Here is a 21,191-nt window from a genome sequence, read left to right as displayed (position 1 = left end):
TGTGTGTGCGTGCGCACGCCTCCATCACACACACATCGACCGGCCAGTGTGTGTAGAGTGTGTATCGATCACTGCCTTCATGCAGAAGAAGCCGTTCGACACAAGAGCATCTCACACACACACACACACACACACACAAACTGCACGTTTCTGCTGAAACACAAAAAGGGGCAAATTTGACGAGCTATAATAAAAGATTTTGAGCTGATATTTCACACACACATTCTGGGACGCCATAGATTTATATCACATCTTGTGAAAAGAGGCGTAATAAGTCACCTTTAAGTGAGGTCGTTGACCAATCGGGTGATCTTGTGTCCAGCAGGTGTCGCTCTTCTACTGTGTATGAGGTGTAGGAGCTGTGCTGTTCCTCACGTGTGTTCCTCTCGCTCCTCAGGGGAGCTGTACATCGGTGGAGTCGCTAAGAGCATGTACAACAGCCTGCCCAAGCTGATCGCGTCCCGGGACGGGTACCAGGGGTGCCTCGCCTCCGTGGACCTGAACGGCCGCCTGCCGGACCTGCTCGCAGACGCCCTCCACAGGGTGGGCCAGGTGGATCGAGGATGCGACGGTCAGTCTCTCTCACACACACACACACACACGTCTCATTTCCATTTAGTTTAACTTTCAGCACTGTTTCAACTTGTCCAATGGAAACAAGCGTCACGGCCAGGTGACATCATGAGCAGGAAGAGGTAAAGCGCATCCGGTACAAACCCGCATTAGCTGTGAATATTGCTGAAGCAAGTCCATCTCAGGGATCCAGGCGGTATGGCAGGGCGACGCATCGTCTCGTTCCCCGTCTCAGGGAACCATGGTTACAGTCGTAACCTGAGACGTTCCCTTCTGAGGGATCATAGAGCTGGACCCGAGGGAAGTGCCTGATACTGTTCGATGGAGGACGAGAGATGGAATCTGCCTGCAGGACCCACAGAGAGAGAGAGAGATGTGTGTGTGTGTGTGTGTGTGTGTGTGTGTGAGTGTGTGTGTGTGTGTGTGTGTGTGTGTGTGTGTGTGCCAGGAGTTTCTGCTCGGACAGAACATCTACTGAGGGAACCAGGGCATTCATTTAAAATTAATATTTTGTAACATTGTAAATGTCTTTACTGTCACTTTTGATCAATTTAATGCGTCCTTGATGAAAAACAGTACTAGTTTATTTTATTTATATATATATATATATATGATTTTCCCCTGAAGGTTGAAATGGAATATGAATATGTGTGGGATGACGTTAATAAAGTGCATATATTCAGATCTGATGTTGTTAATTGTTGGATACAGTTGAGAAGATTTTATGCAAATTTGATGTTAGATAATAGATCTCTCAACAACAGAAAAGCCTGTGGTGTGTGTGTGTGTGTGTAATGTTTCCTGGAGTCCTGGTGTTGCTGTTGATATTCAGTGCTGATTTCCCAGCGGACTCTCTCTCTCTCGCTCTCTATGCAAAAACAACATTATTACGAGCTCGATCAGCCTGTCATCTGTGCTGGCACACACACACACACACACTCTGTCTCTCTCTCTCTCTCTCTCTCTCTCTCTCATACACACACACACACTCTCTCTCTCTCTCTCTCTCTCTCTCACACACACCAGGGGCGTAGCCAGAATTTTATTTTTGGGGGGTCCCGTCTTTAAATGAGGGGGCAACATTATTTATATATATATCAAGTTGATCTTTCTGTGCTTTTTAAAAAAAGTGTAATATTGTACTTTGAGTTTGAGCGCCTGCCATTGTCACGGCATATTAACTCTCACGCAAAGATGAAGATGACAGCGTACGTTACTCGCAACACGTTATATAAAAAAATCAAGTTTAAAAATAAGCCGCATTTTACCGCGCAGCATTTTGATTAGTCAATCTATCAATCCTAATAAAACAACTTTTTGTTTTTTTAAGCAATCAGAAATCTGAGGGGACCGGACATGTAAATGAGGGGGCCTAGGCCCACCCAGGCCCCCTCGTGGCTACGCCACTGTCATAACACACTAATAATATTAATTCACACTTCAGCGGGTCAGTTTATTTGTGGCGTCGAGGAAAGAGAAACCTTTTCTGTCTTTACTCTATAACTGCACATGTATGGTAATACTGTGTGTGTGTGTGTGTGTGTGAGTTATGTCCTCGATCAGGACGATCATTAACCTGAAGATTAATAAGCAGCCAGTCTTCCTCACACTCGTGTGCTTCTGTTTACTTGATTCAGCTTTTACATATGAACTTTAATATGATTGGTGGATCGCCGCTGATGTCACTGCTAGCCGTCTGTCTGCTAGTGTTAGCATCACGTCACCTCAGCTAATCCGCCTCGCTGCATCCTGACGTGCGACCTCGACGACAGGCTCCGCCCACTTTGGGCTTCAGAAACTCGACACCCATTTTATGTACAGCCTATGGTGTGGACGCTGATACCATCGTTCCTGCCTTGACGTGTGTGTGTGTGTGTGTGTGTGTGTGTGCAGGACCCAGCACCACCTGTACGGAGGACTCGTGTCATCATCAGGGGGTGTGTCTGCAGCAGTGGGAGGGCTTCACCTGCGACTGCACCATGACGTCCTACGGGGGCTCGTTCTGCAGCGACCGTGAGTACACACCTTCATCTTCCTCATCTTCTGCTTCTGTTCCTGATCACAGACTGGTGGATCCTGCTGTGTTTTATGTGAACAGGGTCCATTAAAGGTATAGTTTCAAAAATTAGCCCATGATTTACCTTCAGGTCGTCCTAGTGTATATGACACTCTTCTTTCAGACGAATACAATCACAAGTTATATTAGAAAATATTAGTCCTGGCTCTTCCAAGCTTTATAATGGCAGTGAATGTTTGTTTCTGTTTTGATGTCCATAAAAGTGCATCTGTCCATCATAAAAGTGCATCTATCCATCATAAAAGTTCATCTGTCCATCATAAAAGTGCATCTATCCATCATAAAAGTGCATCTGTCCATCATAAAAGTTCATCTATCCATCATTAAAAGTGCATCTCTCCATCATAAAAGTGCATCTGTCCTTCATAAAAGTGCATCTGTCCATCATAAAAGTGCATCTGTCATCATAAAAGTGCATCTATCCATCATAAAAGTGCATCTGTCTATCATAAAAGTGCATCTGTCCATCATAAAAGTGCATCTATCCATCATAAAAGTGCATCTGTCCATCATAAAAGTGCATCTGTCCATCATAAAAGTGCATCTGTCATCATAAAAGTGCATCTATCCATCATAAAAGTGCATCTGTCTATCATAAAAGTGCATCTGTCCATCATAAAAGTGCATCTGTCATCATAAAAGTGCAGCTATCCATCATAAAAGTGCATCTGTCTATCATAAAAGTGCATCTGTCCATCATAAAAGTGCATCTATCCATCATAAAACTGCATCTATCCATCATAAAAGTGCATCTGTCCATCATAAAAGTGCATCTGTCCATCATAAAAGTGCATCTGTCCATCATAAAAGTGCATCTATCCATCATAAAAGTGCATCTATCCATCATAAAAGTGCATCTGTCCATCATAAAAGTGCATCTATCCATCATAAAAGTGAATCTGTCCATCATAAAAGTGCATCTGTCCATCATAAAAGTGCATCTATCCATCATAAAAGTGCATCTATCCATCATAAAAGTGCATCTGTCCATCATAAAAGTGCATCTGTCCATCATAAAAGTGCATCTATCCATCATAAAAGTGCATCTGTCCATCATAAAAGTGCATCTATCCATCATAAAAGTGCATCTGTCCATCATAAAAGTGCATCTATCCATCATAAAAGTGAATCTGTCCATCATAAAAGTGCATCTGTCCATCATAAAAGTGCATCTATCCATCATAAAAGTGCATCTATCCATCATAAAAGTGCATCTGTCCATCATAAAAGTGCATCTGTCCATCATAAAAGTGCATCTATCCATCATAAAAGTGCATCTATCCATCATAAAAGTGCATCTGTCCATCATAAAAGTGCATCTGTCCATCATAAAAGTGCATCTATCCATCATAAAAGTGCATCTATCCATCATAAAAGTGCATCTGTCCATCATAAAAGTGCATCTGTCCATCATAAAAGTGTCCATCATAAAGCAGACTGCCATTATGAAAGCATCAGGCCATTGTTTAATATCTGTGATTGTGTTGTTCTGATAGATGAGTGTGATGTACACTAGGACGCGTTGAGAGTAAATGTAGATCTCCTCTTCTGGTGAACTGTCTCTTTAACCCTTCAGGTGATGATGTGTAGATGAAGGCGGGGTTTGTGTGTTTGGTGATGTGTGTGTTTCTGAGCACACGCCGCCTTCATTATCTCTTACTGCGTCTAACTTGATGCAAATTTCATCTCCTCTCTTAATTAGTTGATTTATTGTGGTGATTAATTGTTTTTCGAGCTCTCCCTGTTGGCTTCGTTGGATTAATTGGACGCTAAATGAAATCATTAGCATGTGACTGTGAGCCGCTTCCTCTGTGCACTTCCTGTTTCCTGCAGGACGAGTCTGGTCTGGTTTTAGCTGTAGCCCTGTGTGTGTGTGTGTGTGTGTGTGTGTGTGTGTGTGTGTGTGTGTGTGTGTGTGTGTGTGTGTGTGTGTGTGTGTGTGTGTGTGTGTGTGTGTGTGTGTGTGTGTGTGTGTGTGTGTGTGTGTGTGTGTGTGTGAAGCTGCTTCAAGGTTCGGTTGCTTGTTAAGAAGGGTCATAAACGGTTGCTAGATGGTTGTGAAGTAAAATGCTAAAGGTGAAAGAAACCTTGACATTACCCAGCATGCAATAGCCGTAATTTCTGTGTGTCGGTTAACTATAGACCCGATATAGTCCGGCTGTGAGTAACACACCTCCAGACACAATAACCTTGAATTGGTTTCATGTCGGTTCGAACAAAACCACTCGTGAGATGTGTGTTAGTCAACGGGGATTACAAGCTGTTTGCTTTCATTTCTTCACTCATTTCATTTCTTTGTTATCTAATTGATGACTAGTCTATTCTGGGCACACACACACACACACACACACACACACACACACACTGGGCTTCTTTCTTTAATAGGTCAGTTTGGGTGTGAATACAGAATTCAGGGCTGAAAGATTTGTGTGTTTTCATCTGCAGCTGCGACACACACACACACACACACTAATTTACATGTAAATGAGGTCATAACGTGCGAAGGCTTCTATAAAACACTGCCTGCTGTTTTAAGGGAATCAGTATGCAGTGTCTCGTGGTGATGTTTCAAACTCTAGCTTACTATATTGCTGTTGATTGTGTGTGTTTAATTGAGTTATTTAAGTGTTGTCAGTCTGATCAGACGATGTCACTTCCTGTTCATCATCACACAGGAGGCAGAGGGTTCGGTCGAGGCTAGTGACCTGAACTCGTCTAGTAATTATATGTCTGACAACAGCATGTGTGAGAGAGCCATTAATGTCAGGAGTGATCTTCTTCATCATCATCATCATCATCAAGAGACACACACCGCATGAGGGGGGGGGGGGGGGGGTAGTGGGCGTTGACCATTCGCTAAGCCCCGCCCCTTGTGTCTTAGTCCAGTCATATCTTGTGTCATTCTCAATGAAGCCGAGTGAATATGAGTCCTGTAAACGAGTGTTTTCACACTATTGAGTGTTTGAGTCACGTAGCGCTGACGAACCCTGACGGTGTAAATATATATTTATTCTGATTGTCTGAATCACAACTAATGACTCTCGCAATTACTGACACTCAACACTGTTGAACACCACAAACGTTTCTCTTCCGTTCTCACACAAAAACTGAAAGACATCCTTCATGAACTGATGCACCTGTCAATCACAGCTGTGCTGCCGTGCTATTGGTCCGAGTGTGTGTCAGGTTCTGGTGGCCACACCCCCTCTTGTGATTATTGTTGTTTCTTGATCTGGTGTGTTTTTTCCCGTTTGATTTTGATACTACTTCCAGTGTTATTTTAGTATAATTGAAAAACTCTAATAGTTGTCATGTTAGTGTAAGTTTGCTGATGGACGTTTATTTGTCAGCAGAAGACTATAGTGCGCTCCCATCATCCTCTCACGGACAGTCCGATCAGCAGAGGGTTATTAACTGGTGCCTTTAAGTCATTTTTAAAACAGAAAGATTTTACATTTTGTTTTTTTAGAATTATTTTACTTGGAATATTTACAGATTTGGTATTTGTTTAAAGGTCACACGCAATTTGTAGAATGGTTTGTATTTATTTCTGAAATATCATCAAGGCTGATTTATTTATATTTGTTACACACATTATTTGTTACTCCACTGCATTTTCACTCAAATTGGCCTTTATTTGTGCAAATTGCTTTCTGTTTGTTTGCGAGTCGAGTTTTCCTTTGCAAAGCAGATCGAGTTTGTTTGCAAAATGCTGGATTTATTTAATTTTGGCTCATAATTCGCTCCATAGTTTTGCTTCAGGCGGATGTTCAGACTGCAAAACAACACCGAGATGTGTGTGTCGCTGCTGTAGTGTACTTGAGTAAAGGTCTCTCGTCCCCAGGGAAAGTTTCTCCTTCTGGAGTTCTTCTCCTTCTCTTTGACTTCACATTAATGACGAGCGCAGGGAGATGGTGCTCTGAATATCAGATGAGCAGCGAGTCCTCGTCTCCATGGAGGACTTTTATTCATGAAGCATGAAGCCGTTCGAAGCCACACATTGACCTATAGCTGAACTCTCTCTCATTGGCTCGTTATCTCCACAGAGAGGAGATCTCATTGGCTCATTATCTCCACAGATAAGAGATCTCATTGGCTCATTATCCACAGAGAGGAGATCTCATTGGCTCATCATCTCCACAGATAAGAGATCTCATTGGCTCATCATCTCCACAGACAGGAGATCTCATTGGCTCATTATCTCCACAGAGAGGAGATCTCATTGGCTCATCATCTCCACAGAGAGGAGATCTCATTGGCTCATCATCTCCACAGAGAGGAGATCTCATTGGCTCGTCATCTCCACAGAGAGGAGATCTCATTGGCTCATTATCCACAGAGAGGAGATCTCATTGGCTCGTTTTTTTCCACACAGAGGAGATCTCATTGGCTCGTCATCTCCACAGAGAGGAGATCTCATTGGCTCGTTTTCTCCACAGAGAGGAGATCTCATTGGCTCATCATCTCCACAGAGAGGAGATCTCATTGGCTCATCATCTCCACAGAGAGGAGATCTCATTGGCTCGTCATCTCCACAGAGAGGAGATCTCATTGGCTCATTATCTCCACAGAGAGGAGATCTCATTGGCTCATCATCTCCACAGAGAGGAGATCTCATTGGCTCATCATCTCCACAGAGAGGAGATCTCATTGGCTCGTCATCTCCACAGAGAGGAGATCTCATTGGCTCGTTATCCACAGAGAGGAGATCTCATTGGCTCGTCATCTCCACAGAGAGGAGATCTCATTGGCTCGTCATCTCCACAGAGAGGAGATCTCATTGGCTCGTTTTCTCCACAGAGAGGAGATCTCATTGGCTCATCATCTCCACAGAGAGGAGATCTCATTGGCTCGTCATCTCCACAGAGAGGAGATCTCATTGGCTCGTTATCCACAGAGAGGAGATCTCATTGGCTCGTCATCTCCACAGAGAGGAGATCTCATTGGCTCGTCATCTCCACAGAGAGGAGATCTCATTGGCTCGTTTTCTCCACAGAGAGGAGATCTCATTGGCTCATTATCCACAGAGAGGAGATCTCATTGGCTCGTTTTTTTCCACAGAGAGGAGATCTCATTGGCTCGTCATCTCCACAGAGAGGAGATCTCATTGGCTCGTTTTCTCCACAGAGAGGAGATCTCATTGGCTCGTTATCCACAGAGAGGAGATCTCATTGGCTCATTTTCTCCACACAGAGGAGATCTCATTGGCTCATTATCCACAGAGAGGAGATCTCATTGGCTCATCATCTCCACAGAGAGGAGATCTCATTGGCTCGTCATCTCTACAGAGAGGAGATCTCATTGGCTCGTTATCTCCACAGAGAGGAGATCTCATTGGCTCATTATCCACAGAGAGGAGATCTCATTGGCTCGTCATCACCACAGAGAGGAGATCTCATTGGCTCATCATCTCCACAGAGAGGAGATCTCATTGGCTCATTATCTCCACAGAGAGGAGATCTCATTGGCTCATCATCTCCACAGAGAGGAGATCTCATTGGCTCGTTATCTCCACAGAGAGGAGATCTCATTGGCTCGTTATCCACAGAGAGGAGATCTCATTGGCTCGTTATCTCCACAGAGAGGAGATCTCATTGGCTCGTTATCTCCACAGAGAGGAGATCTCATTGGCTCGTTATCTCCACAGAGAGGAGATCTCATTGGCTCATTATCTCCACAGAGAGGAGATCTCATTGGCTCGTTATCTCCACAGAGAGGAGATCTCATTGGCTCATTATCCACAGAGAGGAGATCTCATTGGCTCGTTATCTCCACAGAGAGGAGATCTCATTGGCTCGTTATCTCCACAGAGAGGAGATCTCATTGGCTCATTATCCACAGAGAGGAGATCTCATTGGCTCGTTATCTCCACAGAGAGGAGATCTCATTGGCTCGTTATCTGCAGTGATGGTCATGTGTGTTATTATGATCCTTTTGGGTGTTTTCTCTTCGAACCCAAACCACAAACACAGCGATCTCTTCCTGTTCATTCTTCAGATTGAGTTGGAGGCAGCAGTGTTTCTGTCGGTGTCGGTTAGCGAGTGTTAGCTGTGTGTGTTAGCGAGCGTTAGCAACACTTTTAGTGCGTGTAATCACTGTATGAGGCCGCAAGGGCAGATCTGGCAAGCGGCGGCTCGTCTGCCCTTCACAATCTCTCCAGTAATTACAGCCGTGCCTGATGAGCCGTGCTTTATTGCTCTACTGCTAACAGGGAAGAAGCACATCCCAGAGAAATCCCACTCGCTTCAATCAGGCTCTCGTTTCCCCGCTGGAAGACCAGATGAGACCAGCTCCTGATGCTAGCTGCGGTTAGCCTGGTTCTAATGCATCCTCTTCAGGCTTTAGCTGGGCTAAACTGGTCTTAACTTTCAGAGTGACGTAGCAACGGCAAGGTAATTTATTCCATTCCCATGAAAGGCAAGAACTGATCAAACATAGAGCTCCAATGCAATGTAAGTTGCTTTGAATAAAAGTCTCTGCCAAATGCATTAATGTTAAAGAAAAGGACCTTTAGCTGGTCTAGATGGACTAATCTCTTGGCTAGCTTTGACCCGTGTTAACCAGGCTGAGCACCAAGTTTAATGCTCCACGAGTTAAGTTATTTTAACCCAAATTGGTGTGTTTATACCAGTTCTGACAGTTTATAACATCACTGATGTCAAAGGTCATTGGTGCTCGAACGTATCGTGACCGATCGTGACGGATTAGGATGGTCTGACCTGGGGCCAGTTGAAGAAAATGTCCACTAAATCATATCTTAAAGGGATACTCCACTTTTTTTGGAAATAGGCTCATTTTACCACTCCCCCAGAGTTGAACAATTGAGTTTCACCGTTTTCGATTGTATTCAGCAGATTTTCTGATATTTAGAAGAACATCAGTAACCAGACAGTTTCTGGTCTCATTGCCTTCCATAGTGTATTTTTTTCTTACTATGGAAGTCAATGAGACCAGAAAATGTCTGGTTACTGATATTCTTCTAAATATCAGAAAATCGACTGAATGGATTCAAAAACGGTAAAACTCAACTGTTCAACTCTGGGGGAGTGGTCAAATGAACCCATTTCCAAAAAAAAGTGGAGTATCCCTTTAAGAACTAGTCTGACCAAATAGAAATTAGTCAGTCTTACAAAAAAACGCTAGATTGGTCGAATTTGATTCTGAAAAGTAACGCAAAGTTATGACCAGTCTTGAAAAAGAAATTGAGGTGTGTGACTTGTTTTCTCCAGCAGGATTGATGTGTTGTGGCGTTTTTCTTGTCCAGCCAATATAAAACACCCTTGAATAATGTGAAATCTTTTTGTCATAACCACATTCCCTCAGTTTCATGACCGAACTCTGCCTGCTTCAGTCCACGGGGATCAGAGCGTTGTTTTCACCACCGTAGCTTTTAAATAACGTGTGTGTGTGAGCGCTCAGAGCTTTAGAAACACATTAGTCTGAACCCAGAAGTCGGTAACTTTCACTGGATCTTCTGCTCCATTAAGGGTCAGGAGTTTCCTCTCAGGAAGCCGGAGCAGGAACAGTGATCGATGCCTATCTCCCAAATGGATTTCAGGCTGTGGAGGGGCTGTGCACTATGGATTTTTACACACACACACACACACACACTTACTCTTGGCACTGTAACAGCATAAGGCTGCTGAAACCCATCCGTAGCTGTCATCTACACACACACACACACACACTGAAACCCATCCGTAGCTGTCATCTACTCATCGATCCGCGGCCGGTTTCCATCTCACGTGGAGTTTGTCTGGGCTAATGGACGCCGTTGAATCCAGTGTTAATCAGCTCAGAGCGCTTAGATCTCGCGTGGAGTCTCTCGTTTGCCTTCGGCCGTTTGGATATTAAAGTCATAATTAGTTCGAGTGGCCGTGAACGAGTTGGTGAGAGCGTGTCAATCAAACAGTCAAAGGCCTCAGACGTCAGAGTTCTGAAGATCAGACGAAACACTGGATCATCATATGGCTGCGCGTCTGCTCATGAAGCCGGCGTCCGACGGGACGAGGACAGTCATGTCTGCAGATGCTTGTCTGTGAAACACACACATTTGTTCAGGGTGTTGTTAGCACTCGACTGTAATCAAAAGTTGGAGAGTAACACACACCATCTGCCGGTTGCTCGTTACACGTCAGCGCTGGAGTCTCGACAAGATCAATAATGCTGCAAACTCTCTGTTGGAGGAGATGTGGAGATCCTCCTGAGTCGTGTTGGAGTGTGTCTGTCTCTTCATGTGGTGTTAGCTGTGCATCATCCACAACTGGAAATATGGCAGAAAACCATTTCTGTTACTGTGTATGGAAAATCTACATGTGTTATTGTTTGATGAGTGAAGCCTCTTCATCTCTCTCTCTCTCTCGCTCGCCCCTCGTAATGATTTCCACTGGCCAGCAGAAGTGAAAAATCAATGTGTGTGTCTCTTCTCCAGCTCTTCTTCAGTGTGTGTTGGGATATTGAAGTCACGGCGACCTCACGCGTCTCTGAACACTTATTAGCGGCGCTCAGGCTCGATGAGCTTGTCTGGTCTGGATTAAATCCACTGGTGCGTGACTTCAGTTTGAGTTTCCAGCGTTTAAGAATCAGACAGTATTTTGATGACACAATAAACCCTATCTGGCATTCAATTCAAACTCGAAACATTATTTAACACATTCAATATTATTTCGCTAATATCGGCACAATAATAGGTTTTTTGAACACATTATTATCGTGTCAGCAAAATCCAATATCTGTTGACATCTAATCAATATGCATTGATGTACTGGAGCATAAACCAATTTCAGTACATGCAGTCACAGATATTCTTCATACAGGGACTACCACTAAAATAAATACAAATTTGGGACCAAAAATGATTCCTCCACTTTGAGCTGATGCTCTTTTTACACACACACACTGAAGCACTCACTGGTTGAGCTAAACTGGTATTATCTAATTGTGTAGTTAAAGGGATAGTTCACTTTGAAATTAATTTTTGGTGTGTGTTAGCTTACCTCAAGGGCATCCAAGATGTTTCTGCAGCAAAGACACCTAGAAAAAAAATTCTACGTTGTCTGTTGATATATCGAAATCGTCTTCCATTGCCATTTCCTGTATATCGAAACATGTTGAGATGTTCACAGTGAAGGAAACCTCTGTGTAAACCATGAGTGACGTACACGCGCTCGCAGATGTTCAACGTAATTCATGTGTGAGAGTCTAACAATAGGACAGACTAACCAGTCAAATATCCACTGATCTGGTCATTCTGCTCATATTTTATTACCATTTTCTAAACTAGAGCAAATAAAATGTACATGTAAAATAATATCAAATATATGTATATAAAATAAAACATGGTTAAAAATGCTGCAGTAACGAGATCTCCTCGTATCGGCCGATATATGTTCGTTTTTAATGCTATCGTTATCAGCCTGATAAGAAAATGTGGCTGATGTATAAATGCTGATAAATACTGTATTAGTTACTTTAGCTGAGACTGAGAGGAAAATATAGTAAAGTAGTGCAAGTCTGTCATATCAACTACATAAAATTATCATAAGAACATTATTATTGTTTGGGACATTGTTTTTTTTTTTTTTTTAATCAGGCTCTAAAAAAAAATATCTCTAAAAATATCTTGGAATATCTGAGAATATGTGGGAATATTTGTGAATATCTGTGAATATTTGTGAATGTCTGGGAATTCCTAGGAAAATATTGGGATATCTGGGTCTAATTGAGAATGTCTGGACTTTTGATCACACTCAGATCAACATTCGTCACACTCAGAAGGAACGTTTTCAGAACTTAACAGGAACATTACCGAATCATTCTTAGAACATATACAGTACTTGTTGGCTGGGTAAAGTGTGTTTGATCTAATTCCCGAATAATTTGGTAACACTTTACAATAAGTGAGAGAGGAATGGAGGCCGCTTCACTGTGAGCACATGATCGGTGTTCGAGGCTGAGCGAGTGAAAGCTTCATGCGGTTCTTTGACATTTGATGTGAAACCACTGAACAAGCTTCATCAAACCATCGTGTGCTCAAAACCGACACTACAGCGGCTTCTGAGCGGTTGCTGTGCAGTTGCTAGGGTGTTCTGGGTTGTTTCTTTGGTGTTGCTATGCAGTTGGAAAGGTGTTCTGGGTGGTTACTGGGGCTCAGTTGCTAGGGTGTTCTAAGTGGATTCTAGGGTGTCGCTACACAGTTGCTAGGGTGTTTTGGGTGGGTGTTAAGGTGTTTCTATGCAATTACTAAGAGTGTTCTGGATGGATTCTATGAAGACACCCTGAGGTTGAGGTTAGTAAAACCCACCGACACTACAGCAGGGGATTCTTGCTGGTTGCTAGGGTGCTCTGTGGTTGTTGGGGTGCAGTTGTTATGCCGTTTTAGATGGTTGCTAGGGTGCTCTGTGGTTGTTGGGGTGCAGTTGTTATGGCGTTTTAGATGGTTGCTAGGGTGCTCTGTGGTTGTTGGGGTGCAGTTGTTATGGCGTTTTAGATGGTTGCTAGGGTGCTCTGTGGTTGCTGGGGTGCAGTTGTTATGCCGTTTTAGATGGTTGCTAGGGTGCTCTGTGGTTGTTGGGGTGCAGTTGTTATGGCGTTTTAGATGGTTGCTAGGGTGCTCTGTGGTTTCTGGGGTGCAGTTGTTATGGTGTTTTAGATGGTTGCTAGGGTGCTCTGTGGTTGTTGGGGTGCAGTTGTTATGGCGTTTTAGATGGTTGCTAGGGTGCTCTGTGGTTGTTGGGGTGCAGTTGTTATGGCGTTTTAGATGGTTGCTAGGGTGCTCTGTGGTTGCTGGGGTGCAGTTGTTATGCCGTTTTAGATGGTTGCTAGGGTGCTCTGTGGTTGTTGGGGTGCAGTTGTTATGCCGTTTTAGATGGTTGCTAGGGTGCTCTGTGGTTGTTGGGGTGCAGTTGTTATGGCGTTTTAGATGGTTGCTAGGGTGCTCTGTGGTTGTTGGGGTGCAGTTGTTATGGCGTTTTAGATGGTTGCTAGGGTGCTCTGTGGTTGCTGGGGTGCAGTTGTTATGCCGTTTTAGATGGTTGCTAGGGTGCTCTGTGGTTGTTGGGGTGCAGTTGTTATGGCGTTTTAGATGGTTGCTAGGGTGCTCTGTGGTTTCTGGGGTGCAGTTGTTATGGTGTTTTAGATGGTTGCTAGGGTGCTCTGTGGTTGTTGGGGTGCAGTTGTTATGGCGTTTTAGATGGTTGCTAGGGTGCTCTGTGGTTGTTGGGGTGCAGTTGTTATGGCGTTTTAGATGGTTGCTAGGGTGCTCTGTGGTTGCTGGGGTGCAGTTGTTATGCCGTTTTAGATGGTTGCTAGGGTGCTCTGTGGTTGTTGGGGTGCAGTTGTTATGGCGTTTTAGATGGTTGCTTGGGTGCTCTGTGGTTGCTGGGGTGCAGTTGTTATGGTGTTTTAGATGGTTGCTAGGGTGCTCTGTGGTTGTTGGGGTGCAGTTGTTATGGCGTTTTAGATGGTTGCTAGGGTGCTCTGTGGTTGTTGGGGTGCAGTTGTTATGGTGTTTTAGATGGTTGCTAGGGTGCAGATGCTAGGGCGTTCTGGGTGGTTGTTGGGGTACAGTTTTTATGGCATTTTAGATGGTTGCTAGGGTGCTCTATGGTTGTTGGGGTGCAGTTGTTATGGCGTTTTAGATGGTTGCTGGGGTGCAGATGCTAGGGCGTTCTGGGTGGTTGTTGGGGTGCAGTTGTTATGGTGTTTTAGATGATTGCTAGGGTGCTCTGTGGTTGTTGGGATGCAGTTGTTATGGCGTTTTAGATGGTTGCTAGGGTGCTCTGTGGTTGTTGGGGTGCAGTTGTTATGGCGTTTTAGATGGTTGCTAGGGTGCTCTGTGGTTGTTGGGGTGCAGTTGTTATGGCGTTTTAGATGGTTGCTAGGGTGCTCTGTGGTTGTTGGGGTGCAGTTTTTATGGCGTTTTAGATGGTTGCTAGGGTGCTCTGTGGTTGTTGGGGTGCAGTTGTTATGGCGTTTTAGATGGTTGCTAGGGTGCTCTGTGGTTGTTGGGGTGCAGTTGTTATGGCGTTTTAGATGGTTGCTAGGGTGCTCTGTGGTTGTTGGGGTGCAGTTTTTATGGCATTTTAGATGGTTGCTAGGGTGCTCTGTGGTTGTTGGGGTGCAGTTGTTATGGCGTTTTAGATGGTTGCTAGGGTGCTCTGTGGTTGTTGGGGTGCAGATGTTATGGCGTTTTAGATGGTTGCTGGGGTGCAGTTCCTGGGGGATTCTGGATGGATTCTAGGTTGTTGCTATGCAGTTTCTGTTGTTCTGGGTGGGTGCTAAGGTGTTGCTATGCAGTTGCTAGGGTGTTGTCTCTGACATACTGCAGGTCATTCTGAAGTTTAATACTTAGTTTCAGAGATGTGATCATGTCGTCATGAGCCGCAACACTAACGACTCGTGGTGGACTAATGACCGATGAGACAACAGACGTCATGTGCTTCTTACTCTGCTATTCTGAGAGTGGAAACAGCAGAAGTGTTTATGAAAACTTCAAGATGAAATCGGGAGCTTGTTTAATAAACATGTTTGTGAGTCTATTTTAAGAAACACAGTTAATGAGGAGAAAAATAGTCACAATTGTTTGTGTTTCTTCAAATGGCCTCATAAATGAGATGCGTTTTAAGTGTGTGATTAGTAAATGAGGGAATCGGAAGGTTAATTTCTTGAAAATAATCTCTTTTTGCCAGATGCTCTGGTAATGAATCGTGTTTCAGCGGAGAGATAAGTTATACATGAGTTTTATGATTTAGGAGTTTAGTGTGTGTGATTGTAATTGTGTGTGCATGTATGTGTGTGTGTGCCATAAAAGTAAATATTTTTGTGTGAAAATGCGTTTGCAAAATGCAGAAATAATTTCTGTTATTGGCATTATTTTTGTGCTCACACTGTTTTTGTCTACAATAAGATGAGATATCATAGTAGTGAACGTTACTGAAGCCTCTCGTGACGAGGAGTTGCAGTGAGCGGCCATGAGAGTGTGTGTCTCAGCGGAGTGTGTAATGCAACGGGACGGGCGTTCAGATCAGGTGTGTGTAATCGCGTTAGCTCTGTTTGCTGCGCTGGGACGCAGGTGAGTGACCGGAGGCGGGTCCGTGAATCTCTCTCTCTCTTCATCATCAGTGTCGTGTGGAATCATATTCAGATGAATTTGCATCAGAAGTGTCGAAGCCTCTCCTGGATGATCTGAGCGTGTGTCGTCCTCCCACTCGCTTGCATCATGACGCCTCTTTACAGCTTCATATTTACACATTTATAATCAGCAGTCTCTTTATTTTTAGCTCATGTTTGTCTCCATGTAATTGTCTTTTTTCAAATGAAATGGTTTGTTCCTGTACACCCGAGAAATCCCAGAGAAGCTCCTGGCTTTGGCAGGTCAAGATAAACTAATTAACTAACTAACTAACCCGCTGAGGTCCTGATCATCCTCGCCTCTCTCATGACGAATCTCCTCAGTGTCTCTCGGCCTCTGGGAGTCTCTCTCTCTCCTCAATCTAACCGGTCAGCAGATAAACTACACACTGCTGTTCAAAACTTCAGCTGTTGAACTCTCTCTAAAGGATTTCTGCTTGTGTTTAGTACAGTATGGACATTTAAATTAACATTTAAAAATATCAAATAGATTTGAATTTTCCCATTACATTTGTATAACCATGACAATTAAAAAACTAAAATGTTTTGAACATTCAGAAATATATATATATATATATATTTGCATTGTTTGTTTATGCAGAGTTCGTCTCAGTGATGATGGGGGTGTTTTTGCTGCAAATTTTGTGATTTTTAAAAAAAAATTATTTAAAAAGTATATTTATTATAATGTGTGTTTTCTATTTTTCTATTTATGTACATTGTTGGTTGTTTTTGTGTGTACACGTATTGAAACTCAGCAAAGATTTCCCCACAGGAAGTCCAGGCTAGTTCAGCATTCTTCGCTTGGCCAGTCACGGCTCTGAATGATTCACTGGTTCGAACAGGTTCTTCTGACACACACTGGTACACACTGGTGTTGTGTGTTAAAACTGCATCAGCCGTTTGCTCTCCATTGCTAGTTATATAACACTACGGTTTCAAACTCTGAAATCCCTTTGGAGAAACTAAATCAGGCCCAAAAGAGACCAGTGACGTCAAGTGAGCGCTTATATGAGTGTGTGTGTGTGTCGTCTGTCAGGAGAAACAACTGAAATGTTGGAGTGTGTGTCTGTGTGAAATATCCAAATATGCTTCTAATAAATGAGGTTTATACTGAGCCAGTGTAGAAACCAGTAACCAGCGTGTGTTTCCCTGAGCACCTCCCTCCCTCTCTCCCTCGCTCCCTCCCACCTCCTCCGTCTCTCTCTGTGTGTGTGTGTGTGTGTGTCCGCAGCTGTGTCTCGCTCGTTCTCTCCCAGTCTCAGGCTGTGCTTTCACACGAGCGAAGCGTCTCGCCAGCTTCAGCACTGCCACATCTCTCACACACACACTCGCGCATCACTGCCGTCGCTAACGGATAGATCTGCGAGAGGACGAGACTGTGATGCTCCCGTTTCATTAGCGCTAGAGCTTCTCTCTCCGAAGGAGCGCCGCAGAATCCCAGGAATGAGCATGAATGGAGATCACAGATTAGCCCCGCTGGGAGAGGAAGTTAATCAGAGCTCGGGATCATAGGATTCGCCGGATCGCTGTTCTGCTCTTCCCGTCCCGAGGGCTTGATTTATTCTGTCTGGTCACTGGTTTCTGAGCTTTCTGCTCGTCTCCTGAGGTTTGATCATCCATCGCATCTCGTTTCTCCTCCTGTTCCCTGTTTATCTTTCACTTGTTTTGTTTTGTCCGATTTATCCTTGCGTTCGAGTTTTTCCAGGATGGTGTGTCTCGGCACTAGCGTTCTGGACTTTAGATGGATAACCTCCGCAAGCTCTCGGCAAACTTGAGGATCAACCCGTCGGGATTCTAGTTTGGTGGAGGCTTTTCCTTCGTCTTGCATTCCGATGTAGATCTATCTAGAGGTTTGGTTTAGTTTATTAGTTTTGGGTTATTATTACTGCTCTTGCTCCTCATCTTTTTTGGGGTTTTCAAAGGTTGGTCAACCTCATCTTTGGATTGCTTTGTGGAAATTAATCCCCGAAGGTTTTTCTGTTTGCAGTTCGCGATTGAGGCATTTTCCCCAGCTACGGGAATCTAGAAACCATGGATACCGGCTTGGCCTGACATGTCTTCCTGTTTGTGTCACGTGAGGAGGCGTGGCATGGAAGCCCCGCCCCCTTTCTCTTCCGCTTTGCTTCTGAGCAGTGGATTAGTGCTTTACCCACGAGCCCCGGCGCCCAGGGTCTGCTGGACCAGTGTGTCGGGTCTATGGAGACTGGTTCTGTCCCTGTCTTTACTCGCCTTCCCAGGCCCGGCGGTCTCGGCTAGAGTATCGTCCAGTCTGAGCACAACGCATCACGTTCACCATTTCCATAACAAACACGGCACCGTTCCCATCGCCATCAACCGGATGCCCTTCCTGACGCGGGGAAGCCACGGTAGGTGCCAGTGTGGCAGTGCTGATTCATTTTAAAGAACTATTATTTTGGCATTTCCGCCTTGATCGAGACAGTACAGTATAGAGAACTCACAGAGAGTGGAAGAGAGAGGGTTCTGGGATCGGGGAAGGTCCCTGGAGCCAGGACTTAAACTCAGGTCGAGTATATGGGATTCTTGAGTATATTTAATTTTATGCGTTTAGCAGACAGACACTTTCATTCAAAGAAGCTTCTATTGCATTTAAGGTAAATGTACTTTTTATTGGTTTCCCTGGGGATTGATTACCTTGGCGTTGCTCTGTTTGAACTACAGGAATGAGTAGAAATGAGTTTGAACTACAGGAATGACTAGGAATGAGTTTGAACTACAGGAATGAGTAGAAATGAGTTTGAACTACAGGAATGAGTAGAAATGAGTTTGAACTACAGGAATGAGTAGGAATGAGTTTGAACTACAGGAATGAGTAGAAATGAGTTTGAACTACAGGAATGAGTAGGGATGAGTTTGAACTACAGGAATGAGTAGGAATGAGTTTGAACTACAGGAATGACTAGGAATGAGTTTGAACTACAGGAATGACTAGGAATGAGTTTGAACTACAGGAATGAGTAGGAATGAGTTTGAACTACAGGAATGACTAGGAATGAGTTTGAACTACAGAAATGAGTAGAAATGAGTTTGAACTACAGGAATGAGTAGGGATGAGTTTGAAATTCAGGAATGAGTAGGAACTACTGTAATAAGTAGGGGTAAGTAGGAACTACAGGAATGAGTAGGAATGAGTTTGAACTACAGGAATGAGTAGATGAGTTTGAACTACAGGAATGAGTAGAAATGAGTTTGAACTACAGGAATGAGTAGGAATGAGTTTGAACTACAGGAATGAGTAGAAATGAGTTTGAACTACAGGAATGAGTAGGGATGAGTTTGAAATTCAGGAATGAGTAGGAACTACTGTAATAAGTAGGGGTAAGTAGGAACTACAGGAATAAGTAGGAATGAGTTTGAACTACAGGAATGAGTAGAAATGAGTTTGAACTACAGGAATGAGTAGGAATGAGTTTGAACTTCAGGAATGAGTAGGAACTACTGTAATAAGTAGGGGTAAGTAGGAACTACAGGAATAAGTAGGAATGAGTTTGAACTACAGGAATGAGTAGAAATGAGTTTGAACTACAGGAATGAGTAGGAATGAGTTTGAACTACAGGAATGAGTAGAAATGAGTTTGAACTACAGGAATGAGTAGAAATGAGTTTGAACTACAGGAATGAGTAGGAATGAGTTTGAACTACAGGAATGACTAGGAATGAGTTTGAACTACAGGAATGAGTAGAAATGAGTTTGAACTACAGGAATGACTAGGAATGAGTTTGAACTACAGGAATGACTAGGAATGAGTTTGAACTACAGGAATGAGTAGAAATGAGTTTGAACTACAGGAATGAGTAGAAATGAGTTTGAACTACAGGAATGAGTAGGAATGAGTTTGAACTACAGGAATGAGTAGAAATGAGTTTGAACTACAGGAATGAGTAGGAATGAGTTTGAGCTACAGGAATGAGTAGGAACTACTGTAATAAGTAGGGGTAAGTAGGAACTACAGGAATGAGTAGGAATGAGTTTGAACTACAGGGATGAGTAGGAATGAGTTTGAACTACAGGAATGAGTAGGAATGAGTTTGAACTACAGGAATGAGTAGGAACTACTGTAATAAGTAGGGGTAAGTAGGAACTACAGGAATGAATAGGAATGAGTTTGAACTACAGGAATGAGTAGGAATGAGTTTGAACTACAGGAATGAGTAGGAATGAGTTTGAAGAACAGGAATCTCAGCTTAGTTTTGTCTCAGTAAATGATGGTGGAGGCCTCAGGCTTGTTTGCCAGTGAATGAAGGTGTGCTGGACTGAAAGCCTGTATTTCTGTGAGCTCAGAGACAGCTGATTCTGGGGCAAGGCTGTGACTGCAGATTTATGTAAGGAGTACTCGTTCTTTGTGCTGCACGTTGAGCTGTGGAATCAGTAGAAAGTGTGTCAGTTCATGTATGAGTAGAGACTCCTGTAATCAGCGTTTGTCTGATTGAGCTTCACTCTGAGATGTCTGACTCGTTGAGTCTCTATATTTGCTCTCCCTCTCTCGTTTATCTTGCTCTTTCTCACCTCACTGATTCAGTTGGGTGTCAGTCGAGTGTTAACGTGGTCCTGGCACAGAGCGGTCGTCCTGAACCTTGCCTGTGTTGCTGATGATTGGTTTTCAGCTCTGATTACACGGCTCTGTGGAATACTTGATTCTGATTGGTCAATCGCTCCATCCAGCGGTGTATTATCCCAGATAACACAGTTATTTAATTATGCTATCCAGTATTGTGGATTCTCGCTCTCTCTTGTTTCATACAAATGCAGTGGTGGCCATTTTGTGACTATTGTTTTGTACACTGTTGGATTATAAGATACAAACAGGTACGGTTTTAAAAAGGTTTAATCTGATAATATCTCTTAAAGGGTCAGTTCACCCAAAAATGAAGATGATGTCATTAATGACTCTCCCAAGCCCGTCATACCTCCGTTCATCTCCAGAACACAGTTTAAGATATTTTAGATTTAGTTCGAGAGTTTTCTGTGTGTGTATTGTATACTCTCCTTGTCCAGACATTTTTATTTGTATCCGAATACACAGATGCACAGACACACGCCAGCTGCGGACTCGTGAACACGGCTCCACAACAGACCCGAAACACAACACAATGCTGAATAAAGTCAGAGTTTTTGTTAGTTTTGGAGCAAAATGTATTTCCGATGCTTCAACACACTCTAACGAACCCACTGATGTCACATGGACTACTTTGATGATGTCTTTATTTCCTTTCTGGTCAAGGGCAGTATACCGTACACACATCTCCAATGAAAGCTCTCGGACTAAATCTAAAATATCTTAAACTGTGTTCTGGAGATGAACGAGGTCTGACGGGCTTGGGAGAGTCATTAATGACATCATCTTCATTTTTGGGTGAACTGACCCTTCAAGTGTCCGTCTAGTTTGAA

At 43.6% G+C, this 21,191-nt stretch overlaps 1 protein-coding gene across 11 annotated transcripts in view; it reads left to right on the top strand.

Annotated features, from left to right (window-relative positions):
• Positions 1-21,191, top strand: part of nrxn2b (neurexin 2b) — a 334,333-nt gene that overhangs the window by 229,099 nt on the left and 84,043 nt on the right. For all 11 annotated transcript variants that reach the window (XM_089131837.1, XM_089131838.1, XM_089131833.1 and 8 more), the window contains 2 exons: positions 398-571; positions 2,467-2,586. In XM_089131837.1, coding sequence (XP_088987963.1) covers positions 398-571; positions 2,467-2,586 — 294 coding nt within the window. The remainder of the gene's footprint in view (positions 1-397; positions 572-2,466; positions 2,587-21,191) is intronic.

Source organism: Pimephales promelas, chromosome 1 (assembly GCF_988280905.1).
Source record: "Pimephales promelas chromosome 1, fPimPro1.hap1.1, whole genome shotgun sequence".
Taxonomy (NCBI): domain Eukaryota; kingdom Metazoa; phylum Chordata; class Actinopteri; order Cypriniformes; family Leuciscidae; genus Pimephales; species Pimephales promelas.
This window is presented reverse-complemented; position numbering and strand designations above follow the sequence as displayed.